Source organism: Lutjanus erythropterus, chromosome 8 (assembly GCF_056507025.1).
Source record: "Lutjanus erythropterus isolate fLutEry1 chromosome 8, fLutEry1.hap2, whole genome shotgun sequence".
Taxonomy (NCBI): Eukaryota; Metazoa; Chordata; class Actinopteri; order Lutjaniformes; family Lutjanidae; genus Lutjanus; species Lutjanus erythropterus.
In genome coordinates, this window is record NC_139324.1 from 35,903,967 (window position 1) to 35,930,702 (window position 26,736).

General features: G+C 39.8%; 1 protein-coding gene across 4 annotated transcripts in view; it reads right to left on the bottom strand.

Annotated features, from left to right (window-relative positions):
* The window catches only part of stxbp5l (syntaxin binding protein 5L), a 189,849-nt gene extending 169,695 nt beyond the window's left edge, over positions 1–20,154 (bottom strand). For all 4 annotated transcript variants that reach the window (XM_084725403.1, XM_084725401.1, XM_084725402.1 and 1 more), the window contains exon 1: positions 19,119–20,154. In XM_084725403.1, the coding sequence (XP_084581529.1) occupies positions 19,119–19,286 (168 nt within the window). In that variant the 5' untranslated portion in view covers positions 19,287–20,154. The remainder of the gene's footprint in view (positions 1–19,118) is intronic.
* Between the last annotated feature and the right edge of the window lie 6,582 nt (positions 20,155–26,736).

Sequence of the window (26,736 nt, forward strand, 5' to 3'; positions counted from 1 at the left end):
TTTGCTGCTCCACGCTCCATTATGTTCACCGGCTTGTTTCTTACTTTTTCTGTCTGCCGTTTGATACTGGACAGGTAATGTACAGTGGGGTTGGGAGACTTTTTGCTGAAAACTGCAGCTCAACACTGATGGGAATTGTGAGCAAACAAAAACACTAAAGATGCAATCTGTAAAACCATAATCAAGAGCTGAAAAATGCTATAACTCTGCAGAACTGAGGGAAACATCAGAGGCGTTTGGTAATTTTATCTGTTGGTTTAACAACCTCACTGTAAAAGACAGAAATCATCATCTGAATGCAACAAATCCTACGAAAAGCAGCATCTTGGTTTTTTCGGGACACATTCTTTCCAGTTTTTATTGTGCAAGATTGCAACTCTGTTTATTAGCATTATTAATAGATTCTGTTCAACCCCACCTCCTTGGCATCATGCTTTGTTGTGCATGTTACTGTGTGTTTTTTTTAATGTATAACAAACTGCTCCAACAAATTGCTCCTTGTGGAATTAATAAAGATGTATTGAATTGAACTGAACTGAATTAATAATTTTCTGTGCATTCATTATAAAAGTAGAGCAGCTTTGAGCTTTTGTTTTCCATCGCGTGATAAAAATTTAGATCAGTAACTTAATATATATGGGAAAAAAGTGTGCTTAATTGATTTTCACTGCTGTCCTATTTATTTTAATTGGTGACAACCATCTAGTTTCTCCAGCCAGGCCCAGAAAAATAAGCTACCTAGAAAGCTTTTGCTGTTCTACACTCAGAGTTTTGTTTATCTTTTCTGTGAAAAAAACAGTCACAGAAGGTAATGGGATAGTCATTACCTGTTTGCCCAAAAACATACTAAATAATTTAAACAGTGAGAATCAATATGGCAGAATGTGCAAATAAAAAATATATCAGCAGGAACTTGCTTCATTGACAGAAAATACAGAGAAAAACACTCACACTGCTTCATTGAGATGTGATCTGAACCACCACAGGAATGTTTGCGTGGCACCAAAATTTTAGAAAGAAAACAAAAACTTTATAATAAATGCAAGTGTGCTGTAGCAAGCAAGTATAAGTATGAGGGTTTGACATTAAAAACCATCCTCAGTGTTTTTCCCCCCAGCGTCTTTCGCATTGAATGAAGTGATTCAAGGATTCCAGGGTGTGATTCTTTTATCATGCTGGAGAGCCAAAGGATGAAGGGACTTTCATTCATCACTGAGGCTGATCTAATAAGCAGTACTCCCTCCATGCACTTGCTGCACAACACACACATGCACACACACAGGGTGAACAGGGTGAGAATGCAGTGTGAGAGCTCAGAAGTATGAAAAGGAATGAATGAGCCTGGATAAGCTTCCCTCCCTGCTGACTGTAGTGGGCTCATTTATATGAGAGCTGCAGACCACACAGTGTTATGTGTGTGTGGCCAGAGGGAGTGGGGGAGAGACACTTGTGTGTTTATATGTTTGCCCTGTCTGTGAGTTGTACGAATTTATACTGAATCAAAGTATACTGTATGATTAACCACACAGACACAGACTCATGAAAATATTACAGCTAGGTGCAATCATATTTTATCTGGCAGCGTTTAACACAAGTCTCTAAGGGGTCAAACGTGATGCATGTTAAGTGTGTGTCTCTTCAGATGAAAGCGTGGGCTTAACAACCACATATACATAATTTCTATTATATAAGCGAGAAGCAACCCCTCCTCTCTTGTTTACATGCCAGTATGCAGAGGAGGTGATGGTTGTGCTTGCATGCTGCAGCCGTGGGGTCAGAAATCATCTATGTGTGGACGTAATGTATGGTTTAACCTTTTAACCACAGCAGCAGACATGTCAGTGAATCAGTCATGGCATCGGCATCGTGCCTCAGGCCGGTGTAGTGTTAGTGGAGTAGTAGTAGTAGTGTTTCTACCAAAGACACTGGACTGTAACATGTCTCTCTGAAGAACCCACATATAGTCATAGCTGGTTTTCAAAATAAAAGTTTGTTGTTTGTATTCTTTGTTTTTTTTTTACACGGGATGCATAGATGCTTACATTTTTTCCAACAATAAATTTAAAACTGATTAGGATATTATGCCTGCAAGCTAACGAGGTTAGCTTGAGTGATTAGCTTGCACAGTATCATGGCACTGTGGTCTGATGTGCTGCGTCTTAATTGGATGAATAAATGAGAAATTAATCAAATCTAAAATAAAAAGAATAAAGAAAAAAATAAAGAAAATAGGGAAGTTAAATGTTTCCTTTTGGTTTTGGTCCCCTGAGAATTCACATGACAAGATAAATTTATCATAGCTGATCCACCTCTATGTCTGCAGGGTTGTTTCTGTCTGTGATTGGGATGTTGCTGAATTGGATCCTCCAATTAGCATCAAGCTGGCCAGTTTACATGTCCATAAAAGGATGTTATTTGTTTACATCTGCTTTCTCTCAAACTTTAGCACTTTGTTTGTTTCTTTGTGGATTTCTTCGAAGTTTGTATTAAATGTGTTGCAGCAGCACCCGTTTTAAGACAAAACTTTATTAAAGGGATAATTTAGATTGTTTGAAGATGGGTTATATGAGGTATTTATTGTGTGACCTTGGGGTTTTACACATTTAAACTTGAATCCACTGATTTAAAAACGTGTTTTCTTTGTCAGTAAAGCAAAACTTCATGTGTAAAATGCTGAAACACTGTAAATTTTTTTTTTTTTTTTTTAAATTAAAATAATCAAAATAGCGACCTTTGACATCAGAGAAGATTCACGTGTCAGATTAGATGACCTTCAAGTTCCACTCCTCTCTTTATGTTACATTGTTCAGTGGGTATATCTAGGCTACTGAGAGACAAGACTGTTGACAAGCTGACACCATACTAAATTTTGATATGTGTGGTGTTTGCTCCTTAACATCTTGTAAAATAACACAGACAATCCAGAGAGACTTTTTTATTCATCACTTCGTCACAGAGTAAACAACACTACGAGTTAAGATTTCAGTTTCACCAAATATATGTACCAAAATGGATTTTAGTTATTCATTAAATCTAGACATGAAATCAATCGCTGTGACTAAAAATAATGTGCTTCCTAATTACTTTTATTTTCTAAGAAAATACAAATACAAGAAGCATGTCTCTGAATCCTGCTATCTCATATTGAACAAGACAGAATGTATTTATGCAAAATGGGGTGATTCACAATATAGCATCTATTTTTTGTTAACCATAAGTCTGTAAAGACAACATTTTAATGACATTTTAATATTTTGATTACTGAAGATGCATAAATGTAATGCTGCAACACCAGAAATTAATTTCTTCCTGAATAAACCACCTCTTGGAATCTTGTTGGCACTTTTTTAATTAAAGCTTCAAAAAGAAAAAATGGTCACTGTTTAGTTTATATTAAGTACAATCTGTACTTTGTATAAAATTAGACAAAAACTAGAAATGATATGTACTTTATTAGACACCATTAGACCCTTTATTAGACTTTTATTAAACTTCATCAGAGTAATTAGAGACATATGTTATAGTTTACGGTGCAGTTCTGTAATGTACCCCTAATTAGCCCCTAATAAAGTTTAATAAGGGCCTAATAAAGGTTCTAATATGGTCTAATAAAGAACATATTATTTCTAGTTTTCATCTATTTTGATGCAAGGTACAGCTTGTTACATCTTTAATGTACTTTAAAATAAAGTGTGATAGAAAAAAATGCTGTTAAGGAACATTGAATCCTCTAGCAAGGTGAATTTCTTTATAAAAACAAACAACAACAACAACACAAAACAACTGAAGTCTGACTTCTGCATACTCCTTTTAGATACTTTTAAACAGACATCCAGTAGATGAGGTTTGTCAAGTGCTTGAGAGCAGCACTTAAGAGCAGAGGGATCCACTAACCACTCAGAGAGGCCGGGAAGAAACCGTGTGTTGGTTTAAAGCTTTGCAGCGCTGCAGTTCCAAGTGGATTGTTTTCAATAACTCAGCAGTCTTAGTCATGCACTAAAACACCGTGTTTGCATTGCTTTTGCCCATATTTTCTCCCACAGTTAAGTGCACAGAAAGGGGGAATAAATGTGTGAAAGTGCACATTACTGAGGTAGACGTGTCTCTGCAAGTAGCTCAACGATGGACAAAGTTAAAGGATGGAGGAACATGAGAAGATGGTTGATCCTGGGTTCAGTCCAGTAATGGCCTGACCTGACAAGACGGTGGCCTCAAAGAATGAAAAAAAGCTAGTGTGTCAGATTTTTTTTTTTTTTGCCTTCCCTCGCTGAGTATGACAAATTTCACAACGTGTTCTGTGGCACTGACCAACAGGAGCACAGGTTACTCCTCCATACAAAACTGTAATAATGGTGGAGCGAAGAAGAATGATGTTGGTGCTGTGAGGTGGAACCGTGAAACAGAAGAAAGGTCACAGTCTTCTTTTTTTCTTCAAATACAAGACAGCCACTACTAGAATGGTAAATTTATAGTCTATCGATCACATAAAGTGCTTTTACAACTACGTGTCATATTCGCCCATTCGCTCATACAATCACACACACATTCACTCACTGATGGAGCAACTATGATCGGGGTCAATTTAGGGTTCAGTGTTTTGCCAAGGACATTTCAACATGTCGATTAAGGAAGCCGGGGACTGAATCTCCAATCTTCAGATTAGCGGATGATAGGGCTGAGTACTGGCAAGAATCTGGCAATATGATGCATAATATAATACAGGAATTATGATTCAGTATATTATCTAATTCTAGAAAAAGTCATAGTGTAAAGAACACAGCATCAGATGCATAAAATCTGAGTTAAAAAGGTTATTTTTTTATGCAGTCAGAATAGTTAAGACACTGTCACTGTAACTGTAAAATTAACCACTGCCATAGACCTTTGCATGTATTGTGCTGTCAAGATACAGTGTTTCTGAGAATCGACGCAGAACCACAAAACATAGCGTCCTATTTAGACGATCTATAGAGAATGATCTGAAGTGCATGGTGCACTGGCATTTAGGGCGCGTCCAACTCCGCTTTGCTATTTAAACTGTGCACAATCTCGGAGCAAATTGAGGCACAAGGCACAAACGGTTTGTAATTAGTCTTTTAATTAATCATAGGTGTGTTTTGAGTGTAACGTGAATGAAACCAATCCGAGTATCATCTGCCATTCACTTTACGAGAGCCAGGTGAGCATTAATCGGCCACATTGACAGGTTCAGTAAGTCAGGATGGAGCATCTCCTCCTGTCCTAACTGTGTGTGTGCACAGAAGTATGACTGCTGTGACATTACAGCGCATATGGAAACGTCACTACAGTGCATTTCTCTGATCCTTAAAGTAAATTCTTAAAGACAACACAACACACAACAAAGAAATCACATTGAAAGCTGGCACTGCCCTACATCACGTAAGCAACGCTTTAATGATCAGAGAGGCTGCTTTCTGTTTCGTTTCCATGTGCAGCACGTCACTGCAGCAAATATCTTTAATATTTAATCAGAAAAAACTAAAATCTGTAGTTATAAACAGACAGGACAGAGAAAGTTCTCCAGAGGAGATTTTTTTTCATGCAGCTCTGATGGAAGTCAAGATTTATACGGCTGCTTTATTTCAAGCACTATATTAAGTCTGACTGTGTGTGAGAGCTTTTGGATGTGCAGAAGAACACAGGACATTGATTATCAGATCCTGCTGATCCTCTCAGATTCGTTATTAATAAGAATGTTACTTTTTATGAGCTGTGGATTAGATGCAGTGGTCTAGTAGCAGAGAGTACACGTGTTGTGAGCTCGCCTATGCAGACTCATCTCACTGTCTCAATAATGCATCCTTGAAATGGCAGGAAAAAACTGACTTTAGACCAAGTTTTTGTGGTAAATGGTGCCGCTGCTTTCTGCTGCCAACAATGCACCTGACCACACCTCACTTTAAGCACAACACACCCATGGGTGCACAGACAGGGGGCAAGTACATTTGTTACCAACACAGTGTAGCCCTTGAGCAAGAAAATGACAACTGTATTGGTCAGAAAATAACAATGACAAGTGCACTGAGTTGTGCATGGCAAACAACAGCAATATCACAATACTCAAGTGTATGGATATTTTCTTACACCCTTTGTGGAGGACCCACTCTGCTCACAGCCACCCACACACTTCCACTGTTTGTTTACATTCTTGTTGTAGGTCTGGAAAGATGGCAAGCTGGGATTGGTCATTCATCGACTTAATAATCAAACACAATGACCATCTGAACAGCAGAAATACTGTGGAGTCTGAACATTTCATTGTTCCTCAGTTGATGTGTTCTTCTCATAAAGACAGTTTCTTTTTTTTTCAGGATGTCTCTGTCATTTTTAAGCATTTATTGCCTTTTATGAGCAGTCAGTACAAAACTAATGGTGTGGGTCAACAGTGGATTTATGATGATTGATTTCTACAATGTCTTTCTCCTCAGGCCTGAACACTGATGTAACCACAGAAACACAGGCAGCGACGGTGTAGAGAACAAAGACTGCTTTGTGGATGGAGCCTTTCAGAAAAGTGCAAGGCCTTGAAAGTTGTGTTAAGTGGTAAATTTCATAACATCGGTGGTTATAACTTGAATAGTGAAGAAAAAAACAGAGAGGAAGTTTTGATGGTTTTCCGTTGAACTAAATTCGACCAGAATTTTGTTCTCACAAGGAGCCTAACATCACACCAGAGAAGAATGACTGCAGCGGCTGATCAAGCACCTACAAATGAAAACAGACTTCATGAGAGTGAAAGGATGTAAAATTGAGTGAAATGAAGGCCTGCTGGAACATCTCACTCCATTATATCTGCGCAGCATGAGGTGAGGCAGGCGGTCTGCCGTCACCTACAGACAGAATGGACACAGCATTTTGAAAACCCACACAAAATCAAGAGGCGGCTGATTCTCTTTCTCAAACACACAGAAGAAATCACGCTGTGTGATTCAATACTTTATGTTTGTACAGCACCTTCATATCATACAGATTCTGTCTCAGTGAGCTTTAATGCTGCTCCTTTGGATATTTTTAATGCTTTATTTTTTTTACTGATACCACACAGCCAGAAACATTCATCCTGAATGTCTTCATGAAATTTCTTCCATATTATTAATTTAATTTCTATATAATATTTAGTAAGACTGCAAGCATGAACAAATTATTGAGATGGATACTGCATAGTGAACACACATGCCAGCCCGTTCTCACTCCCATCTCATAAAATATGGCAGCTTGTTCAACAATAATGCTGTACATACCCCTGTTACATCATTTCTGGATGTGCCTCTCTAATTTATGTTTTAATGTGCTGTCAAAGTCAGGTGACGTAATAAAGAGCTAGAGAGAGCGTGTATGGAGGAGGTGGGATGGATGGATGGGTCAAACAAACACAGGATTTTGAACTGTACTGAACTGTAACCTACGTCAGTTATGGCTCCTGCTATCACGCAGGTTTCATCCATGGAGTTTTTGTAAAACCATCCTTGAGCTGAGAAAAGCAATTTAAAAATCTGGGACATCATCACAATGTGAAGTCTAAGGGTTGAGTGGGAACTGGTTGGGCAAATGGGGGAAACATTACCGCCCGTATTCAGTGGGCCGTGTATCCAGGAAGTAAACCCAGAAGCTAGAACACTTTTTCTTTTGTATGCACCAGGTGAACATTTCTCACTGGACTGAATGGGTGTCATCTCTGCATGCTCTATCTAGTTCATTTCATTTTGTTTGTCTCCAATGTGAAACCAAAATAAAATGCTGACTTCTTTATAGCTGAACTTACTTATTAACAAACTTACTTGTTTAAAGCCAAAACCATGATCTATTCCTGAACATAACCAAGCAGATTTGGTGCCTATTCCAGACCAAACTGCGACTGTTTCACAATGTGTTGTTACCATGACGATGCGTGTCACCTGACTTCATCATTTCCTGCTCGTCCAGAAGTCATAAAACTCTTATTTTGGACTCTGCATATTTGCAACGCTGTTTAGCTGTTTTACATCATGCTAATGTCAGTCTGGCATGTTTTTACTCTTCTATGGGTTTTGATCTTAAAAGGTGGCAAACTCACAGAATGGGAGAGATGTTAGTTTGTACTTTAAGTAATGAATGTGACACCAGCTCTGACAGAGGCAGCTGGAATTGATCAAACGTACTATTAGCTAGTCCGTCCATTAACATATTGTGTATTTGTGTGATTACGATTGATGATAATTATATCTTAAAAAAACAACAAAAATGGAGGAGCCTAAGAAGTTACTTAGTTTGCTTATGCCATGTACCTACAGCATCCTAGTTTGAAGTGAAGGGCCACTGACCAAGTTTCTGTACACACAAACACACACTGTACTTCTGGAAAATCCAGCCCCCTGTGTCTTACTTGCACACAGTTTACTGAACATCTTTCCTCTCCTATTACTTCGTCCCCATCTTCTCTTCTCCTCTCAGCCTGACATCAACTCCTCCTTAATTGATCCCACACTGTGGCTTCTGACAGGCAGTTGACACATGGTAATGTGAGACTGGCTGGAAGTCAACCCACTGAATCATCACACTCATGGAGATCTCCCAGGGTCTCTGGTGAGGGAGCGAGGTGATGTCATCTTTACATGCCCATATATAATACTGTCAGAGGAAAGAGACGGGCTGGGGCAAACTCGTAAACTCTTAACTTCAACCACAACTTTAACAAAAAATGTCTGAAAATGAGTGTTTTACCTGCCTGAACTTGCTCAGATAATGCTGATTTGGTCATTTTCTACCATGAGTAAATACACTACATAGTTAAATTGCTTCTTTTCTGTCATTTTTTATGATAGAAACTGCACAGTCTTCCAGAGTATTTGACTTCTTGCTCGATCTGCCGTGTGCAGTTTGATGTGGCATCAGTTCAAAAACAGACCTGTATTCTCCACGAAGCAGAGCAAATAACCGCTTTGGGGACACACCGAGTCACTTCAGGAGGAATCACAAGCATTTTCTGCAATCAGCTCTGACGGCTGTGGTGCAGCTGTGCCCAGTGGAAACGAGCAGCGAGGCCGCACTTAGCTAAATGCTAACATCAGCATCCTACATACTCACAATGATAATGCTAACATGCTAAGGTAGCAGGTAGAAAGTTTATCATGTTTATCATGAACTAAAGTACTGAACAAAATAAAAATTTGACATGATAATGGTGCTTGATGAAAAATCAGGGATTAATCAAAGGCATTAATATTCATCTTGGGGCAGATTTAAGTGTGTGCACCAAATTTCTTCGCACTTCACGTTCAAAGTTAATCAGCCCAATGGCAAGGATCTTTTGACAGGGATCAGCAGCCAAGTGTCTATTTTTTTTTTGACGGGAGCTGGACAAGGGCCAACAACAGGCTGATGGCATCATTAAGGTTGGGCCCTGTAGTTTCTGTGATAATATGATCATGGCCAGAATCGCAGAATTTAGAATTTAAAAAGTCATAACACTGGTTTCATACTGCTGTACATTTTAACACAGAGATTCTAACACACATTTACAAAAATCAACAACTATAGTAGAGTCTTACAAAAAATTAGATGATGTAAATCTTGGCATTCTGTATCTACAACAAAAAACAGAAAAAGAAACAGTGACTTCCAGATTTGAGCTTTCCAACCATTATATGTTTCCAACCGAGCTACCTGCTGTTACTTTACTAGTAGTAAAAAAAACAAAAACATCTTAAAATACATCCCTGGAAATAAAATTCCCAGATGCTTAGGCCCGGTGGGGGGTCAACTTGGGCTTGTAATAGACTGAAGGAAACCTTGTTTGACATGTCAGCTTGGCACTAGAGGACAACTCTGGGGTTCAGAGAAGTTATTATGATTCATCCTGTGGGAGCCACAAATGTCTGCACAATTCTGATGTTGATCCATCAAGTAGATGCTGACATATTTCACAGGATAAATGTTATAAAGAAATCAGACTCAGGAGGATTTGTCCTCTGGAGAAAATAAATGTCTCTACCAAAATTTCTGGACAATCCATTTAAAAGTTATTGGTATATTTCAGTCTGGACCAAAATGGTGGACTGACTATTCAAACCTCAATTAAAAACACCACATTAGATTTTTATGGACTGTTATACTCAAAAGAATAAAAAACGGTGAATCTGAACATTGGTCCTGTTAAATTGTCCCTTTGTTTTCCTGAAGGTTTGTGTCATAAATTCTTATTCAAATCTTAATTCAATCACATCTAATCTTCTAATCGAACAAAATAGGAAGAATGTTTTACAATGAAATTTAATTTGAAATGTGATTGTCCTGATGGGTAATCATACATTCTCTTTTGAGATGAATCGTTTAGTAAAGGAGATTAGAAACGTGAATGAGGTCAAGATGTCCCAGTTGTGCACTTTTTTTTAACAAGCTCCAGATCCAGAAATATTAAAAACGCTTAAAACCTAATTGAGTTCAGATAAGAACTTTCACCTGCAGAGATTTCACCACCAGTAAAAAAACAGATGATATTTCTCCAGACACTTAAAATGACTTATGTTTATGTTGCGGTCACGCAAATAATGATTGTTATCTCTAGGAAGCAAAGGTGAATGTAGTGTGATATTATTTTAGCACCACAAAACCTCCTTGGGATGTTTGGGCGTAAAAAAATGTCCGACTTTGACACTGAAGACCACCTCATCCTGAAAGACTGGAAATATGAATGCTTTATGTTCAGTTGTCCTTGATTTTGTATTAACAGTGGTTTGCCTTTGCAGAAACACATTTAATGTCTGATTACACTGCAGGCCAAGCCACTGAATCTAGCTACAAAGATCCAGTCACAGATTGTACAAGCCTGACAGTTGAAGGATCTTAGCGTAGTTTGTACTACTTCTGCCTCAAATTGAGTCAAAAAGCACAAACACGTTCAAGTACGTGCTCATCTGTTGGACTAGGGCGACATTTATGAGCTTTATTTTTTTCACATCAGCTTACATTTGACTGTGACTAAGAGTATATTCAGAAATTCCAATTACTGGAGTTAGAGCCATGTTCTTCACAGCGACAACTAGGACTTCATAAATATGGAAATCATCACTTTTCAGTGATTGAAATTCTATAGTTAGTACTCCACTTTGGAGAGGGGATGGGGTAAAAAAGAGAAGTGGTACATGGAATATGAATGAAGTCAGCTGAGGTGAAGACTTTAGTAAATGCAAATGACAGTCATTATAACAGACGCTGGCAGTGATTAACATCAAACATCTGGCTGCTCGTGGTTTTCCACCTGTGAAGAGCTTCTATTTTGAGATATTCAAGATGTATTTGGGACGTATTATTTTAGTTTTTCTAAACCTGTTGGTTGCTTGGGGCCTGCAGAAAATAAATCTGCAAAGACAACACTGACATACGGTTTTAAGTTTATATGGCACGCTTGCTAGCAAAGTGTTGCTTATTCAGTTAGCGAGTAATGAACTTTGCTTTCTCTCTGATAGAATTTCCTGGCTTGATGCACAGGCCTGCTAATCTGTATTTTTTATCCAAGTAATGATGTCAAAGCAATTTAAAAAAGTCCACTTCCTTTCAGATTGTACAGGGTAACTACACAGCATGGGAAGAGGCCTCAGAAACAATCAGTGGCACCACAACAATTCTGTATTCAAATTTGCAAATTAATGTTTTGCAATTTGGATAATTGCAGGTGACAACTTTTTAGAAAGATTTTCCAGAGAGCTCCCCAAAATTTTGCTGTTGAGGCTTTCAAGGGGTCTCAAATGTAACAAGGAGTCTTAGCATGTCTTAGATCCTGTATTTTGCACCATGGCTTTACCTATTATCTGTGGGAATTATGGGAAATATGTGGCTCTTTAGATGAACGAATGAATAAATTATCCTTTTACAACACTAAAGTCATATGACAACACAAACAAGCTAAACATACCAGGCAGCAGTAGACCAGTAACTCCTGTGCTTTGTTCTCCACTGTAAAATGACTGATTTCCTCCACTGAGTCTGGTCAGTTCGGTAATACACTGACTATTGATAAGTACCTCAAACAATCCTACATCAAACAATCCAAACTATCCCTTGAATGAAAAAAAAAACCTGTTCTTTTTTTGAATACTAAAAAAAAAAGAAAACAGGTGATAATCTGATTTTTTTTTTTTAAAAGCAAATTATGTAAAAATGTACAACAAAATCAAATTATGTAATCTGAGATGCAAATATTCTTTTGTGCTTCTGTTGTACATTTGAAGACAACATAATCAGTAGCTCCTTTGAATATCTCATTCATTTTACTCTTCCAACCTGCCCTTGCCACTGGAGGAGGATCTTGTGATGAAAAGAAAGACTAACCTGATTGAAAATTACTTTAAACCAAGAAATCAGTGAAAAAATAATGAACAATAATGACCAGCTTTAAGTGCAAATGATGCATTATTTTGTCTCCTCCCTGTAGGAATCAGTATTACTTTCACAAAAACCTTAAATTTTTTGAGGCATGGATGCAGCTGCTGACTAAGGTCTTTGCTTCCTGCAGGGGGTTTAGCAGGGCATTCATGCAACAAACTTTGTATTCCACCTCTCTTCAAAAGTCTCTACTATTTAGGCATCTGGAGATAGTGCTGTCATGATGCGCGCTGGAAATTTCCATCTGAGATGGGGCATGAAGAGATACACCTGGTCAGCAACAATGTTTACTGCACGCACAGCAGTGAGACGGGGCTCCTCTGGAATGAAGCGCGCACCATTACACCACCATCAGCAGTAGCTTGTAACAGTCACACAAGACAGAACGGATCCATGATTCAAGCTGTTTACACCACGTCCTGATCCTGTCATTAGCATGTGGCACCAGAGATCAAGATTCCTCGGTTTGTGCCATGTTTTTCTGCCGTTTAGTCATCCAGTTTTGATGACCACGTCCCTGCCTGGCCTCCGCTGAATTAGCCCACCCTTCCAGGCTTGACAATTTTTCAAAGACAGGCTGAGCTGTTATTTGCATATTTGTCAGCTTGAGTGAGTCTCCTCATTCCCTCTGACCGTCTTCACTGTCGGCGTTTTCACCTCCAGACCTGATACTTACTGCACGTATTCAGTTTCTCCCTTCTCTGTAATCTCTGGACGCTCTTAGAAAGAAAGGTGCTACCTAGAACCATACAGGGTTCTTTGGCTTGTCTACGTAGGAGACAAGTCCTGGTGGAACTGTTTATAAACGTTCCATTCAGAATCCTTTCCAGAACTCAGCATAAAGGATTATATCTAGAACCATCTGTGAAAAGTTTCATCCAGAACCACTTATGAGAGGTTTTAAAGGAGAACCCTTCTCCTCAAGAGACCACTGAGGGGGTTCTACTGAGAACCTTTTATATATTCCAAGGGTTTTATCTAGTACCAGCCAAGTGGTTCATCTAGAACCAAACAAGGAGTTCTGCTGATTACCTTTTTATTTTCCTAGGACTTTATCCAGAATCAACCAAGGGGTTCTGCCGAGAACCTTTTTATATTCTAAGGGTTTAATCTAGAACCTAGCAAGGGGTTCTACTGAGAACCTTTTTATATTCCAAGGATTTTATCTAGAACACACTCAGGGAGTTCTACTGTGAACCTTTTCATATTCCATCCACAACCCTTCCACCTTCTAAGGGCACTAACACAAAACCACCCAGGGGGTTCTACAGGGAACCATTTCATAATATGGAACACTTGACAAAAGCATTTCACACTTCCTTAATGAACTCTTTCTTTAAATAAAATAGTTTTTTTATGAAAGGGGTTCTTAATAGAAATGCTAGAACCCTTGATGTATCCTTCCTTCAACAAGGGTTCATCTGAAGCAAAGGGTTCTGGGTAGAACCTCAGCCCCTCAGGAAGAACCTCATTGGAACCTTTATTTCTAAGAGTGTATGTAAGGACAACTTGTGTCCTTTTGGATCTGCAAGCTTTATGTACAGAAAACTGCAGCCACACACCCTAAAGTTGAGCCAGCTGAACTAACGGAGAGGACATTTTGCCATTTTTGGTCTCTGTGTTTGGGTTCCTGTGCTGTGGTTCTACTCAGAGGGAACGTGCTGTAGATCGCCCATTCATGTTTTACTTTTGTGTGACATGAATGTTTGAAGAGTTCTGTGTTGGAACTGCTGTGTTTTGGGGTTTTACAAGAAACAATTTCAGCCTTATTTTAAGCTAACTCTTCACATTATTGTAAAAAAAAAAGTTGTAGGGAATTTTGTGAAATCTGTTGGGTTTTCGCTGAAACCAGAAAGAGAAGTGCTGTCTCTATTCCAGAAGCCTGCAAGCTGTCAGTGTGCTTTGTGGTGAATGCAATCTAATAAATACATAAAGCCTGCTTGGCTTCAATCATCATTTAGCCTCCTGTCTTCCTTCTGTTCTCGTCTTTGGTTCCATTACGTCATAATACTGACATGATCAGGGCGTGCACCGACTGAGGGGGAGAGCTGTAACAACTTTTTTTCGCTGATGTAATCAGTGTCTGTTTGCATCCTCGTGAGAATAGTCACAGCTATTCAGCTATTTGCACCTGCCCTCCTAGTTTAGCTATAAAGAGGACAGTCTCTGTAGAGAAGAGGTTGTGAGTAGATGGGTTAAACAAAGGACTCATGGGAGACTGAGGTTTGTTTTGTGACCCAGGAGACTGGGATTTGAATCCCATATGAAACTGTCAGTGTACTCAGTTTGGTTAGTTGTAGGCAACAAAACTACTTAATTAGGGTTCGGAAAACAAATATCAGGTGTCTCTGCCAGCAACACTGGCTAGTTACATCCCAGGGTGCAAGTAGCAATGTTGGCTACTGACCCCTGGGCGCTAAAAGAATCCTGCCTCATTTAATATACATTTACATACAAGAATAGTAAGAGTGTTGTAGTTTTTGAAGTAAAGTGATTCATCATTAATCATAAATACCCCTGTATTATATCATTCAGTTCAATTAATATAGTCACCAAGAGAATGCGATTCAATTCAAGTTCTCTCCCACTCTCTGTCTGTTTCAAGGACTTTCTCTCTCAAACACAAAATGAATTTGTTTTGCTGTAAACTGTAATGAACATAAAGATTCAATAAGGCTTCCAGCCACCTGCGTACCTTCCGTTTCACTGCTTTACTCCTTCAGTCTGAGTGAGATTTCACCAGAACCTTGTTTCAGCACCTCCGGTATTGGCTGCTACAGCACTTTTCACTATAAACACATAAAGATACTGTGTAATCCAAACAAAAATGAGTTGTTGCATCTTCCCACACTGCACAGTGAGGACAGAAGTCATGACTAACTTTGAGAAGTTAGCCAAGATGCCAAAAGCCTCCCACATATACTGCACCAGCTCGCAGATTTATATTCCTGTCAGAGAGTGAAGATCCAATTTAATAATATTTGGGTGCAGTGAATGGAAATGGGAAAATTTGGATGATTGCCATGTATTTCTCCCTGCTGTTTTCATGAATGAAAAATGCATTTATGTGCTATTAGCGAAGAAGCTTTGGGGCGAGGTGTTGGTCACATCAATCCAACACCTCTACACTCACATAAATTTCCTAAATGAATGAGGGAAAAGGTCAGTGGAGACATTAAAGTTCCCATAAAGTCAAAATAAATGTTTTTAATCATGTGTGTTGCTCTATATGTCACCTATATGCCAGTATCTGGGCCAATAATGTCAAAAATTATTCTTATTCTTTGGTATTTTAAAGGTATTTCAGAGTTTTTCTTTTCCTGAGAAACTGTTCAAAATTGTTGTTGACTCATCCTGCACTTTGGGGCATCCAGTAAATTTGTGTTCAATGAAAAGTTTCCTTGGTTATGATGCAGCGGAGCAAATGAGGATACATTCATGCTCTAGAGTGGACTGGAATGTTTCTGGGTGCTGTAAAAAACTTTAACACTGATTTGGGTGAAACTGAGTCATATTTTATGGAGAAAATATTTTCTGGTTTCTCCTCTGACAAGGGCAGATATTTCATGGTTGGTGGAGACATTAAACATCTCCAACATCTCCAAGCCTCCAAGACAAAGTTTCAGACAGACTCAGATTGTCCCCATAAGCATAGTAAAATCTACCAGCCTTCGGCACACAGTGCGAGAGGAGAGACACCGTGCTGCTGCCAGAGGATCACTGACTAAGATTACAGCATGGGAATAAACTACAAAATAATAGATTTGTGTTCCTCATGTCCCCCCTTATGGTCTGAATAAATCACTAGATTCATCTCTAGTCACGTAATTCATATATTTAATATTTTGGCAGTGAAAATAGAACGCAGTTACGACATGAAACTGCTCACAGCAAAGCGTGTGGATTATCTTGAGTAACCAGGTCATGATTTTTGGAAAGACGCATGCTTTTTGAGTTTTTCAAAAGTATGTTTTTGGCACTTTGAGCACCACCGGACGAGTGCCATCTAGTTTATTATATTGGAGAGATGGCAGACAACTCTTCAGCTGTTATCTCCAAAACCCTGCAACTCAAACCAAAACAATCCAGGATAAATAGCACTAGAGGGCAGAGGAAAACATATTTCTGGTTTTGGGTTTAAGCGTCCATTAAACTCTGTTTGTGAATGTCTTCATGAGAAAGCGGTGTCCTCCTTAGGTCATGAGAGAGACCATAACAAGGCAGAATTCTTTTGCACACTCAATCTCCTATCCATCAAATTATACACTCTATTTTACTTTCAGATAGTATTTCATAGTTTTTTTGCATGTTTTTAAAGGTTGAACTGGGGTGAGTATTATCGGGTTACCATGGAGATTAATGGCCAAAACATATCTTTGGCAAAGGATAATAGATATGAGATGGACACACTGGCTAAAATGCATAATATAATGGACCAAACACACACAACCTCTCCATCCCTCCCTGAACCCTCTGGTCTGCACTACAGGGAAAGAAACTGACAGTAATAACTGGTGCAACTATACCGCCTCTTCCTCCTTCTCCCTCTGTGCCTGTCTGTCTCTCACTCTGTTTCTCACACACACACACACACACACACACACACACACACACACACACACACACACACACACACACACACACACACACTCGCAGACATACAACCTGCACCTGCACAGACTTAAATAAAAACCACTGAAGAAATGTGACGGTGGTGGAAATGGAGGGCATGTTTGTACGCTCATGGCTTTTTCATGAGGGGCTCCAGTTGTGTCCTCAATAACGAGCATGCATTAAGCCAAAGAGGAGCAGCTTCCTGCATGGGACCAGGGTAATCATGCTGTTCTTTTCCAGCACTTTCTCCTCCCTGTCTGCCAGCCTGCCTGCCTGCCTGCCTGCCGAGGGTGCTCTGCAGCATCCTTTTCAGCTTGTGAATCAACCTCCCTCCCCCTCCTCACCCAGTCCATCCATACAGAAGTGGGAAAAAACAAAAATAATCAACATATTCCACCCTCCCCCCTCCACATTCGGCCCAATAATAATATAGCTCTGGCTTCTCAATGAATTATTCACAGCCTTTATCCAAAATTCACCCCGTTTCTTTAAGGAATAATCGCTGCAGTCAGCTCCAAAATTCAGCCAGAAAAGGGCTGCAATGGGCGGCAGAGGCTGCTATAAATACCCCCACCACCCTCCGTCCCATCCACCCCTCCACCCCCCCCTCAACCATCTACATCCCTCCCTCATTCTTCCCCTCCTTCTCGGAGAAAAAAGCACATCAGCTAGGACAGTACTGCAGGGTCCCTCCGCTGGCTTGCTGTGCACTTTTTTTCCTCTCTATGCAAGGGAGGGACACCAGTTATGTCATCGCTCCTCCACCATTCGTGCCTGCCTCCCTGCTTGCTGATGCAACGGGGGGGGGGGGGGGGGGAGCTGCTATTCATCGACTTTCTGTGGATTGTTTATATCACATCACATGTGTGTAGGCTAACTGCAGCCTGTGCAGCATGCTGATGACGGGGCGCGTTTGCTGCACACATGCGAACTGGTGGGAGCTGGAGTGTACCCAAAACTGCACACACACACGCCAGCTTCACGTGTCCGCGGGGGCTAAAGCTTTATGTAGATGAACAATGGGTGACTAATGGAATAACCGCAATTCTTAGGCCCTAAACAACAAAGCCAGTGAGGCCGATAAGGAGCTTTTGAATGCGTTTCTCTGCTGCTTTGTCTAAAATTACCTCCACTCTCCGGAGAACTGCAAACAAGGAGCTGTCCATGGTGCTGAACTTTCAACACAAACAGAACAAACGGGCCACCGAGCAGCTGAACTCACTCCAAATTCAACTTTTGAGAGATTTTCCGCTTTATTAAAGGGACAACATGCAACATTTTTCTATTAAAAAAAATAAAAAAAATAAAAACAGAAATATAATCCCTTTCAATCAACGCTCGGAGTGTTTGGTGGCGCTGGCTTCTCTGCAGAGACCCTGCCCTCTGCCTGTATGGAGCAAATGGACTAAAAGCATCTCCATTGTTCAGTTAGGGTGGGAGAAAACTTATGCTTTTGCTACTCCAAAATAATGCAAAATAATGCACCCTAGTAAAGCCGGGCCTGCTCTCCTTTACCATGCTTGTGGGTGTGACTTTTTTGCCATATCATCACCATTCATATACAGCAGGCAATGTGTTTATGATGCCATTACTTACTAGAGCACAAAACTGTTTACCAAATCACAAAGTTCCTCATAGATCGTCTCCCAATTTCTCTCTCAAAGTGCAACAGATCGATGCATTTAACTTTAAAACGTACAAAATCAAAAGGTCTGTTTTTTGAAGTGTGGCTATCAGGCTAATATCTTGCATTAGCTCTGTTGATTTTTATTATTTGGGATGTAGTGGGGTTAACGCACTGCAGGTCCTGACTTAATGCAAGACATCTGGTGTATAGAAATGCCGGAAATTTGTTTTAAATTGCATTTTTCGATCTTTCCAAGTTTGCTCCCCCATTCTAAATCAGCTTTGCCAAAACAAAACGTCGGTATTTGACGTCCTGGGAATGAGACTCAACAATTAAGTATCTTTCTGGTGCGTTTAAGAACAGCTCGGACAAATTCCCCCTTTAAAGCCCTCATCAGCTCGTGTACATGTCTGCAAGCACCATATATGTGAAGGATGTGGTGTTCCTCGCTGCTGTGGCCTTGAACTGAGCAAAAATCTTTATCCAGCCTACCCACCTTACACAACTGAAAGTTTTCCGACACTAGCGTCTCCTGGACGTCGATTTCCTTGGGAGTTGGCGCCGCGGTGGGAGTCCCGGCCGCGCTGCCGCACGATGGGGATCCGATAGTCCCTCCCGGAGAGGAGGTGGTCAAACCGTCCAACACCTTCCGAAACTTCTTCATTTTCTATCCCGCTTTAAAAAAAAAACTATTTTTAGATTAGAGATAGAGAGGATGAAGACCACTCTGCTTTGTTTTTGTTTTCCCAGAGTTCCCGGTCTCCTCTCGGATGGATGCAAGATCCCAACTCGTTTATTAAGGCGGCTGGAGACAGAAAACGTCGCTTCCTGCAGCAGTAAAAGCCCCACTCTGTCTTTCTTTCTTTCTCTTAGGTGCAATTTAAAAAGTCACACAGGCACCTCATCTTGCTCTCTGGCTGGTGTCCACAAGAAAAAAAAAAATGCGTCTGAGCCACTCTGATCTGAGGATTACAGCCAATGTTGCAGATGCAGGTCGCTTATCTCATATCAGAGCAAGCACCGGCGGTTAATGAAACTCAACTTCATCTTCCCTCTGCATCCCTAAAGTAACATCCACTCCCGGGCTTGGAGGGAAATCCCACTCCTCAACATAATCAGGGAGCCGAGCAGCGACGTTCAGACAGAAGTGGACTGATCAAAAAGAACTTCTGCTCTCCTCCTCTCCTAACAACAACAACAAAAAAAAGCACTTTCACAGCGCTGTGGTTGCCAGTAACAGGAAGAGAAGGAGGAGGAAACAGGCTGGAGACGCAGAGGCAATGCAGTTAAACGCGGTTTGACTCCACAGTCAGGCCGGAAAACGAGACAACTCATCCGTCGAGGAGGAGAGATGTGGGGGGGAAACAGATGCAGCGCGTTGGCGGTGTGAGCTGGAGGCTAATCTATGGATGAAATGTCGCTTTAAAAAAAAACACACAAAAACACAAAATATGGTCCAGCTGTTTGAGCGCCGCTTCCCTGCAGTCCAGAGACGGGAGACGGGAGCTGTCCGCGGTGCTGAAAAACCATCACCAGCCAGCCCCGCCCCCCACCACCACCTCCTGCTCCCTCTCTCCTCCCTCACCAGCGATTGGGTGGAAGCTTTAAATCAAAACGAATGATGAAGGAAAGAACCAGCAGTTAATTCAGCAGTAAACCTGCACTTATGTCTAGTTATTAAATTAGTTTTTTGTATGTGTGTGTGTGTGTGTGTGTGTGTGTGTGTGTGTGTGTGTGTGTGTGTGTGTCTCAGTTTACCTTCCTTTTTACATCACTATTTTGATCCCCCATTTTCATAAAAGCCTTTCTGGGGATCGCTGTTGGAAATTAGATCTATTATAAAGATTATGACTGAACTGTGCCGACAAACATAAATATTTTAATTAAGATTACGACTAAGCAGAGGTTTAAAATTAGTTAATCCAGATTTAACATAAAGCAGAGCACTGTTGCTTTGAATAAAGTTTAATCAGTAGCCTCTGGAAATGGAAATGGAATTTTGCCCAGGTAAAATCAGATATGTGTTATAACATGATGGGTAACCAAATATGACATTAAACTAGGTCAGAAAAATGAAGATTAATGTGATATAATTTAATGTAATGTAATTTCCCAGTTAGTTATTGTAATAAATATTTTATGGTCATTTCAAACTTAAAAAGATTAAACTTTAAAATGTTTTATTTATCTATTTTTAATGACCTCTCATGGCCCATCTGCAGTACCTTCACAGCTCACCAGGGGCCACCAGGGGGCCGCGGACCACACTTTAGGAACCGCTACGTTATGTTGTTTGCTAGCTAGCTAAAAATCAAACAAAAAGCTAAACAGTTAGTTAGCCTTGTTAGCCTATCATAGCTCAGCAGAGAAGCTCTAATTTCTTCTTACGTTTTTTTTTTTTTTAATATCACTGTTTTAATCACTTTTATTTTCATAAAAGCCCATCTAGGATGGGTGTTGTCAATTAGGATCCATTGCAAACACTATGACTGTGTTAAATTCAGGTTTAAAATTAAGCAGAGCTCTGTTACTTAAATAACAGAAGATTAAAAAACAGTACAAACCCAAGGTTTAAAAAGAGGTTTAAATTGAATCTTCCTTAAGTTTAAGGTAGTTTTGGGTTCTTGGTGGAACCCTGCCTATGATATTCAGATAGCTGCGTTCAGTTTGTCTTTGTAAACTGTATCTGTTCCCATCAAATAAACCATAAATAAATAAACAAACAAACCTGGGAAATAGTAATTAGGGAATAGTTTACTGAAACTGAAAACTGAAAAATCAACTGAAACTATCTAAGATGTTGCATCCTGTTGTGGGGATTGTTTAAAGCTCTTTGTGACTGCTGTGTTGTGGTTTTTGTTAACTGCTTCCATTTGCAGCTGTTGATGTCCTGCCTGTTTCCTCGTGTGTCTCCATTAACAGGATCTGTACAGTGTGATAATGTCCACACATTGATACCAATACCAGCATAAAAATCATCTGAACTATTCCTTTGAGAAAAAAAAACAAGATGTCAAGGCTCCACGTCATGCTGTTTCTACTCTCTCTTCACTGGAGATTGGTAATTTATCTTAAGCTTGCTTTGCCCTCTGAATTTAATGACTACCCCACACAACACTGTTCCAAGGTTCAGTTTGCTTTTTTCTTTTTTAAAATCTATTTTCTCTTATTTTGTAGCCCATGAAATGAACGGTGACCAGAGGAGAATGGATGAAATTCGGGAGAGGGGAGTTGGGGATGAGCACATCATGTCAGAGGGATTAAAATGTATAAAATAATTTAGATTCATGCAGGTGACCTGTACTGTATGTTAGAGTGACTTTATACATCTTTTAAGCTGATAAAATTGTTATTAAACTGAACATACCAAAGCACTAACAAAAAAATATGCATATATTTTCAGTGACAAAGAGAATTACCATGAAATCTTCACCAAACATGTTTTTTGGTACGTTTTAGTCCATTAACCATGAAGAAAATATACTTTACATGACCATAAACAATTTTCTAAAGCCTCAATCATTTATATTCCTTTCTTAGCTTCCAGGCAGCCATTGATTTCTATTTATTCCAGAATATTATGAAAATTACCTGGGTGAAACTTGAAACTAGCTTGATATGTATTCCATCAAAGTTTTTCTTTCACGGCCAATTTCTTACTTTAATTGCTGTCAAAGTTAAATTATTGTTGACTGGTGCCGCAGTTGCCAACAAGTCCTGTTTTAAAAAGTTTTTGGCAGCTGAGATAGTCAGACACACACATAAAAAAAAACCATAAAAACACTACTTTATGTTGTCAGACAATCAAACTCAGAAAATCTAAACAGACATGGATGTTGTGAAAAGCATAATGAGAATTTGATCAATTCTTACATTTTTGATTGGATGTCAGAGCTTCGCCGACTCTTACCAGACTTACCAGAGCAGTCCCTGCAGGCAACTGTAATGAAAATGAACATTTTCTGTGCAGAACTTTACTGCTAATGAGCCCACACTTCATACTGAAAAAAAAAAGTCCGAATTCAATGCATCACAAGCAAAAAGAAAAAACATAAGTACAAAGAAAGAGCAAAAATATATTTACAACAAAAAGAAATCATAAACCATAATTAGCTCATTTGAATGTTCAGCACCGGTGATATTGCATAAGAACTTACATCACCAGCCTCTGCCCCCTGGCAATACTTGATGTTACGGACTTAGAACACAGCACACATGGTCGGTCTGTCCTATTCTTCAATCCCAGATAAAAAGACTACACTTTGTGTCACTGATAGTGCTGACAAGGCCGCATGCTCTGCAGATGTGCTGCCTTTCTTTCCATTGAGTCTGTGGATTTGTGTTTTCCTCTCATCATTTGTTGTTTTTCTAACTTTCCAAAAAATAAAATAACATAAAAAGCAAGTTGGACTATCAGAGCTTATAACAGTAAGTCCACGGAATTCATCAAAAAGATTGCCGAGATTTTCAGATGATTGTTTGGAGTACCACTTGGAAACTACAAGGGACTCACACAAACAACAACAACAAAAAAAAAGGCAAAGGCACTGCAGCTGCAAAGCATGGTGGGGGTTTGATTTTAATCTTTCTGCTTAAACATGGCAAACTGGATTACAGTCACTTTCACTAAAGAGGCTCTCTTTGCTCAGCTCCAGGCTGTGGTCATTTCCGTGTGCTGAAGGACGAATCCCTGCTGGGCAGTGAGAAGCACAGAATACACGTGAAAACAGCCCAAATTAACTCTGTGAATATGGGTTTTAAAAATGTGGCATAGAGAAAAATGACCAAATCTGCTCTAGTTGTGAAGCAAGAGTGTGATGACCCATTTTTACTGGCACATCAAGGAAAAAATAAGTCTGAATACGCTAAAATGAAACGGATATTAAAGGTTTCATACAACTAAGTGCTGTGAGTACCATTTGGAATTAATAAATCTATCTGTCCTCAGTTATATTTAGGTCATAGCTGCTCTTTAAAGCCCCAGTATGTAAGATTTATTAGGGTTTATCAGCAGAATGAGGCAGAAATGGAATATAATGTTTATGAGTGTTTCTGTTACCATAGAATGAGCCGTTTCTTTCTACAGGAGGCATGGGTCCTCTTCTGTGAAGGCGGCCATGTTGCACATTTGAACGTGGAGAGTCACATGAGGTGTTTGCAATATGCAAGCCCACGGCTAGATGGCTCTAAATCCTGCACACTGGTCCTTAAAAATGCATGCTATCAGGCTAAAGCCTCTGAGAAACGTTTGTGTAACCAGAAAACTAATTAAAACAGCAATTCTGAATAGCTGCAGATATTTTGTTGCGAATTACATTAAAATGATATGGTTAATTTATGACCCTTGCAATTTACTTCAGTTTTTGGGTCACCAAAAATGAAAAAATGCAAATACCCCATGTTATTATAGGTTTGTGTCTAGGGCTGCACCCTAATAGCCAACTAAACCTTTAGTTAGTGAGAGCACTCACACCTCAAGCTAAAATCAGGAACAGCACCTTGCTGTTTGTTGCAATACAGACCCTTTCTCTTGTAACAGTGGAGACACTGGTGCACTGCAGTTTGACGATGGGAATACAGCGTCGAGGTGATTTAACGTTACAGTGGCTCCGACCAGGACTGTGACTCTGAGAACAATGAAAACATGTCGAGGACAGGAGGTGTGAAGAAGCTGAGGGGCGAGTTTGTAGCGACTTATACATACTTCCTCCTTTGTGTTGATAAGTGTGTGAGCATTGTGTGTGTTTTCTGTAGAAGGAAGTTATTTATTCCTGTGTTTTGAACAACAAGACTTGTGTGAAGTTACACTCAGTTTTCCTGCTAATTATTGCGACACATTCAGAGTCGTTACTGCTTTTAGCATTAGTGTTTAATGGGCAGCTTGCTTACTATCATAACTGTCGGCTTGAACTGAATGCTGGTCGACTAAGAAAATCTTTAGCTGGGGGCGGCCCTACATGGACACATGGTACAGTTTTCTCTGCAGGTGGCGAGGCAGGACAACACTAAATTGACCAAGGAAGAGCTTATAAAGGGGCTGAAATGGCTACACAAACATGCCAGCCCATTAGATATGTTACTCGTTTGTTCCTCGATGCACAGGGACTCTACCTCAGGGGGCATTTTACAAACAACGTTAAGAGCTGTCCACTTAACGCTACGCAAAGCTACCCACAAAAGCAGTTCTATCATTACTGTTAAATGTGCTGTGTTGAGGAGATACAAAGAGGTGTTGTTGGTGTGTGCGTGTGTGCGTGTACAACACCTCCAGCGATGGGGAGTAGATACAAATACCAACGCTAGATATTGTGTTTGGTTCAAAGATAATGGTGTTCAGCACAAACATGCACTCAGAAAGAGCTTTGTTTTGGATGATACATGGTAATTAAGTTGGTAGCTAATTTATGGTCAGATATAATTTGTAGCTTTCAATGAAGAAAAAAGCAACATAACAGAAATTAAAACAAAAAACATGAATATTTAGTTTTCCATGAAGGAGATGGAGGGTATGATGCTGATTCAGTCACTGTGTAATCACTTCAATTGTCAAACTCTGATTATGACTTCTCGGTTATGAAATGTCCCCTATACTTGTCTCCGTTCTTTTCATTTGCAGCGAGACTGCAATCAAGAACAATTTAAGGATATTTTAAAGGCCATTATGATAATTATGAGTCACTGGTGATTGAGGAAGAAGGGCAAGTTTGAACAATGATTCCACATCTGACCTCTGTATCATGGGAACATGATGATTTGCAGAGGTGGATTAATTTTTAAGAACAGATGTAATTAAAAGTCCGTCCAAATGAGTCTAGGTCACACACACACACCCACACACCAAGGCCAAGTGCAGCTGTAAAATGGCGGTTGGTTAAGGCCAAGAATTACAGAGTTAGAGCTGCCTCCTCTAACTCTTCGGGTCCTGATGCATCAGGGCAAACCGAAAGAGTTTGTGCCAGTAAAGAGTGTTAAAACTCTCAGTGGCGAACATGTGAGCCGATCATCAATGCTCCGTCAAAAATTGCACTTTAACACACCACAAAAAACTACAGCTGACAGGATGAGTGAGAGGAATAATATTTGCAATCAGTCTTTTCCGTCAGATGGCAAAGTCGATCAGTCCAGTTTGGTTCAGACTGAAATATTTTAACAACTACTGGACGGATCGCCAAGACAATTTGTACAGACATTCATTAGACTCACAAGTCAGTCTGGCTCAATAAAAACGGAGGACAATCAGAAAGACCGGGACAAGCTTTTATTGTCAAACACTGCATGGAAACCACAAGAGAGTCTTAAAATCTGACTTTGTTAATCCCCTGACTTTTCCTCAACCTCCACCATCAGGCTGATATTTGTGCTTTTGAGTGAAACGTCTCAGCAAATATTAAATGTATTGCCAGTCGTTTGTGTCTCACTCAGGATTGATGATTTAAATAATTACTTGTGTCTGTGAGTTTCTAGTCTCAGCTCTACCTTGTGTCTTGTGCTAACACGTTACAATAAGAGCATCCTTTCCTGTTCAAAGTGTTTAGCTGTTTGTGGTTCCAAAGTACAGGATATGCGTTCCTGTTTGTCCCGCCCAAGCAACCAGTGAGTCACAACTTTTTCCTTTGATCTTGGTTGTTTATTCTCCAAAGAGTTTTCACACACACACACACACACACACACACACACACACACACACACACACACACACACACACACACACACACAAACAGATCAGTCTTACCAGAGCAGAGAGAGAGGCAGCAATCAAAGAAGAAAACAACATAATGTTTGTTGTTTAGCTGTGGTCTAAAACTGGATGGATAATTGAACACAGGTTCCTTTGCAACAATTCGTATTAATATTAATAAACAAACTCAAAACATTCATAAGCTACTAAAGCAGGTATATCCTTTGTTACACACAAGGGTCACAAAAAGACATCAACAACCGTAAACAGCAGCACATAATAACATAAGGATCATAAGGAACATCCTCAAAACATCAAATGGTGCTCTAGATTGGGCCAATATGTTGAGCAGCTAAATGCTGCATGCAACAAAGGATGAGATGCTTCTTTCAGTCCACATCCTGGTCATGCTACATACCATCACCCTGCAGATAAA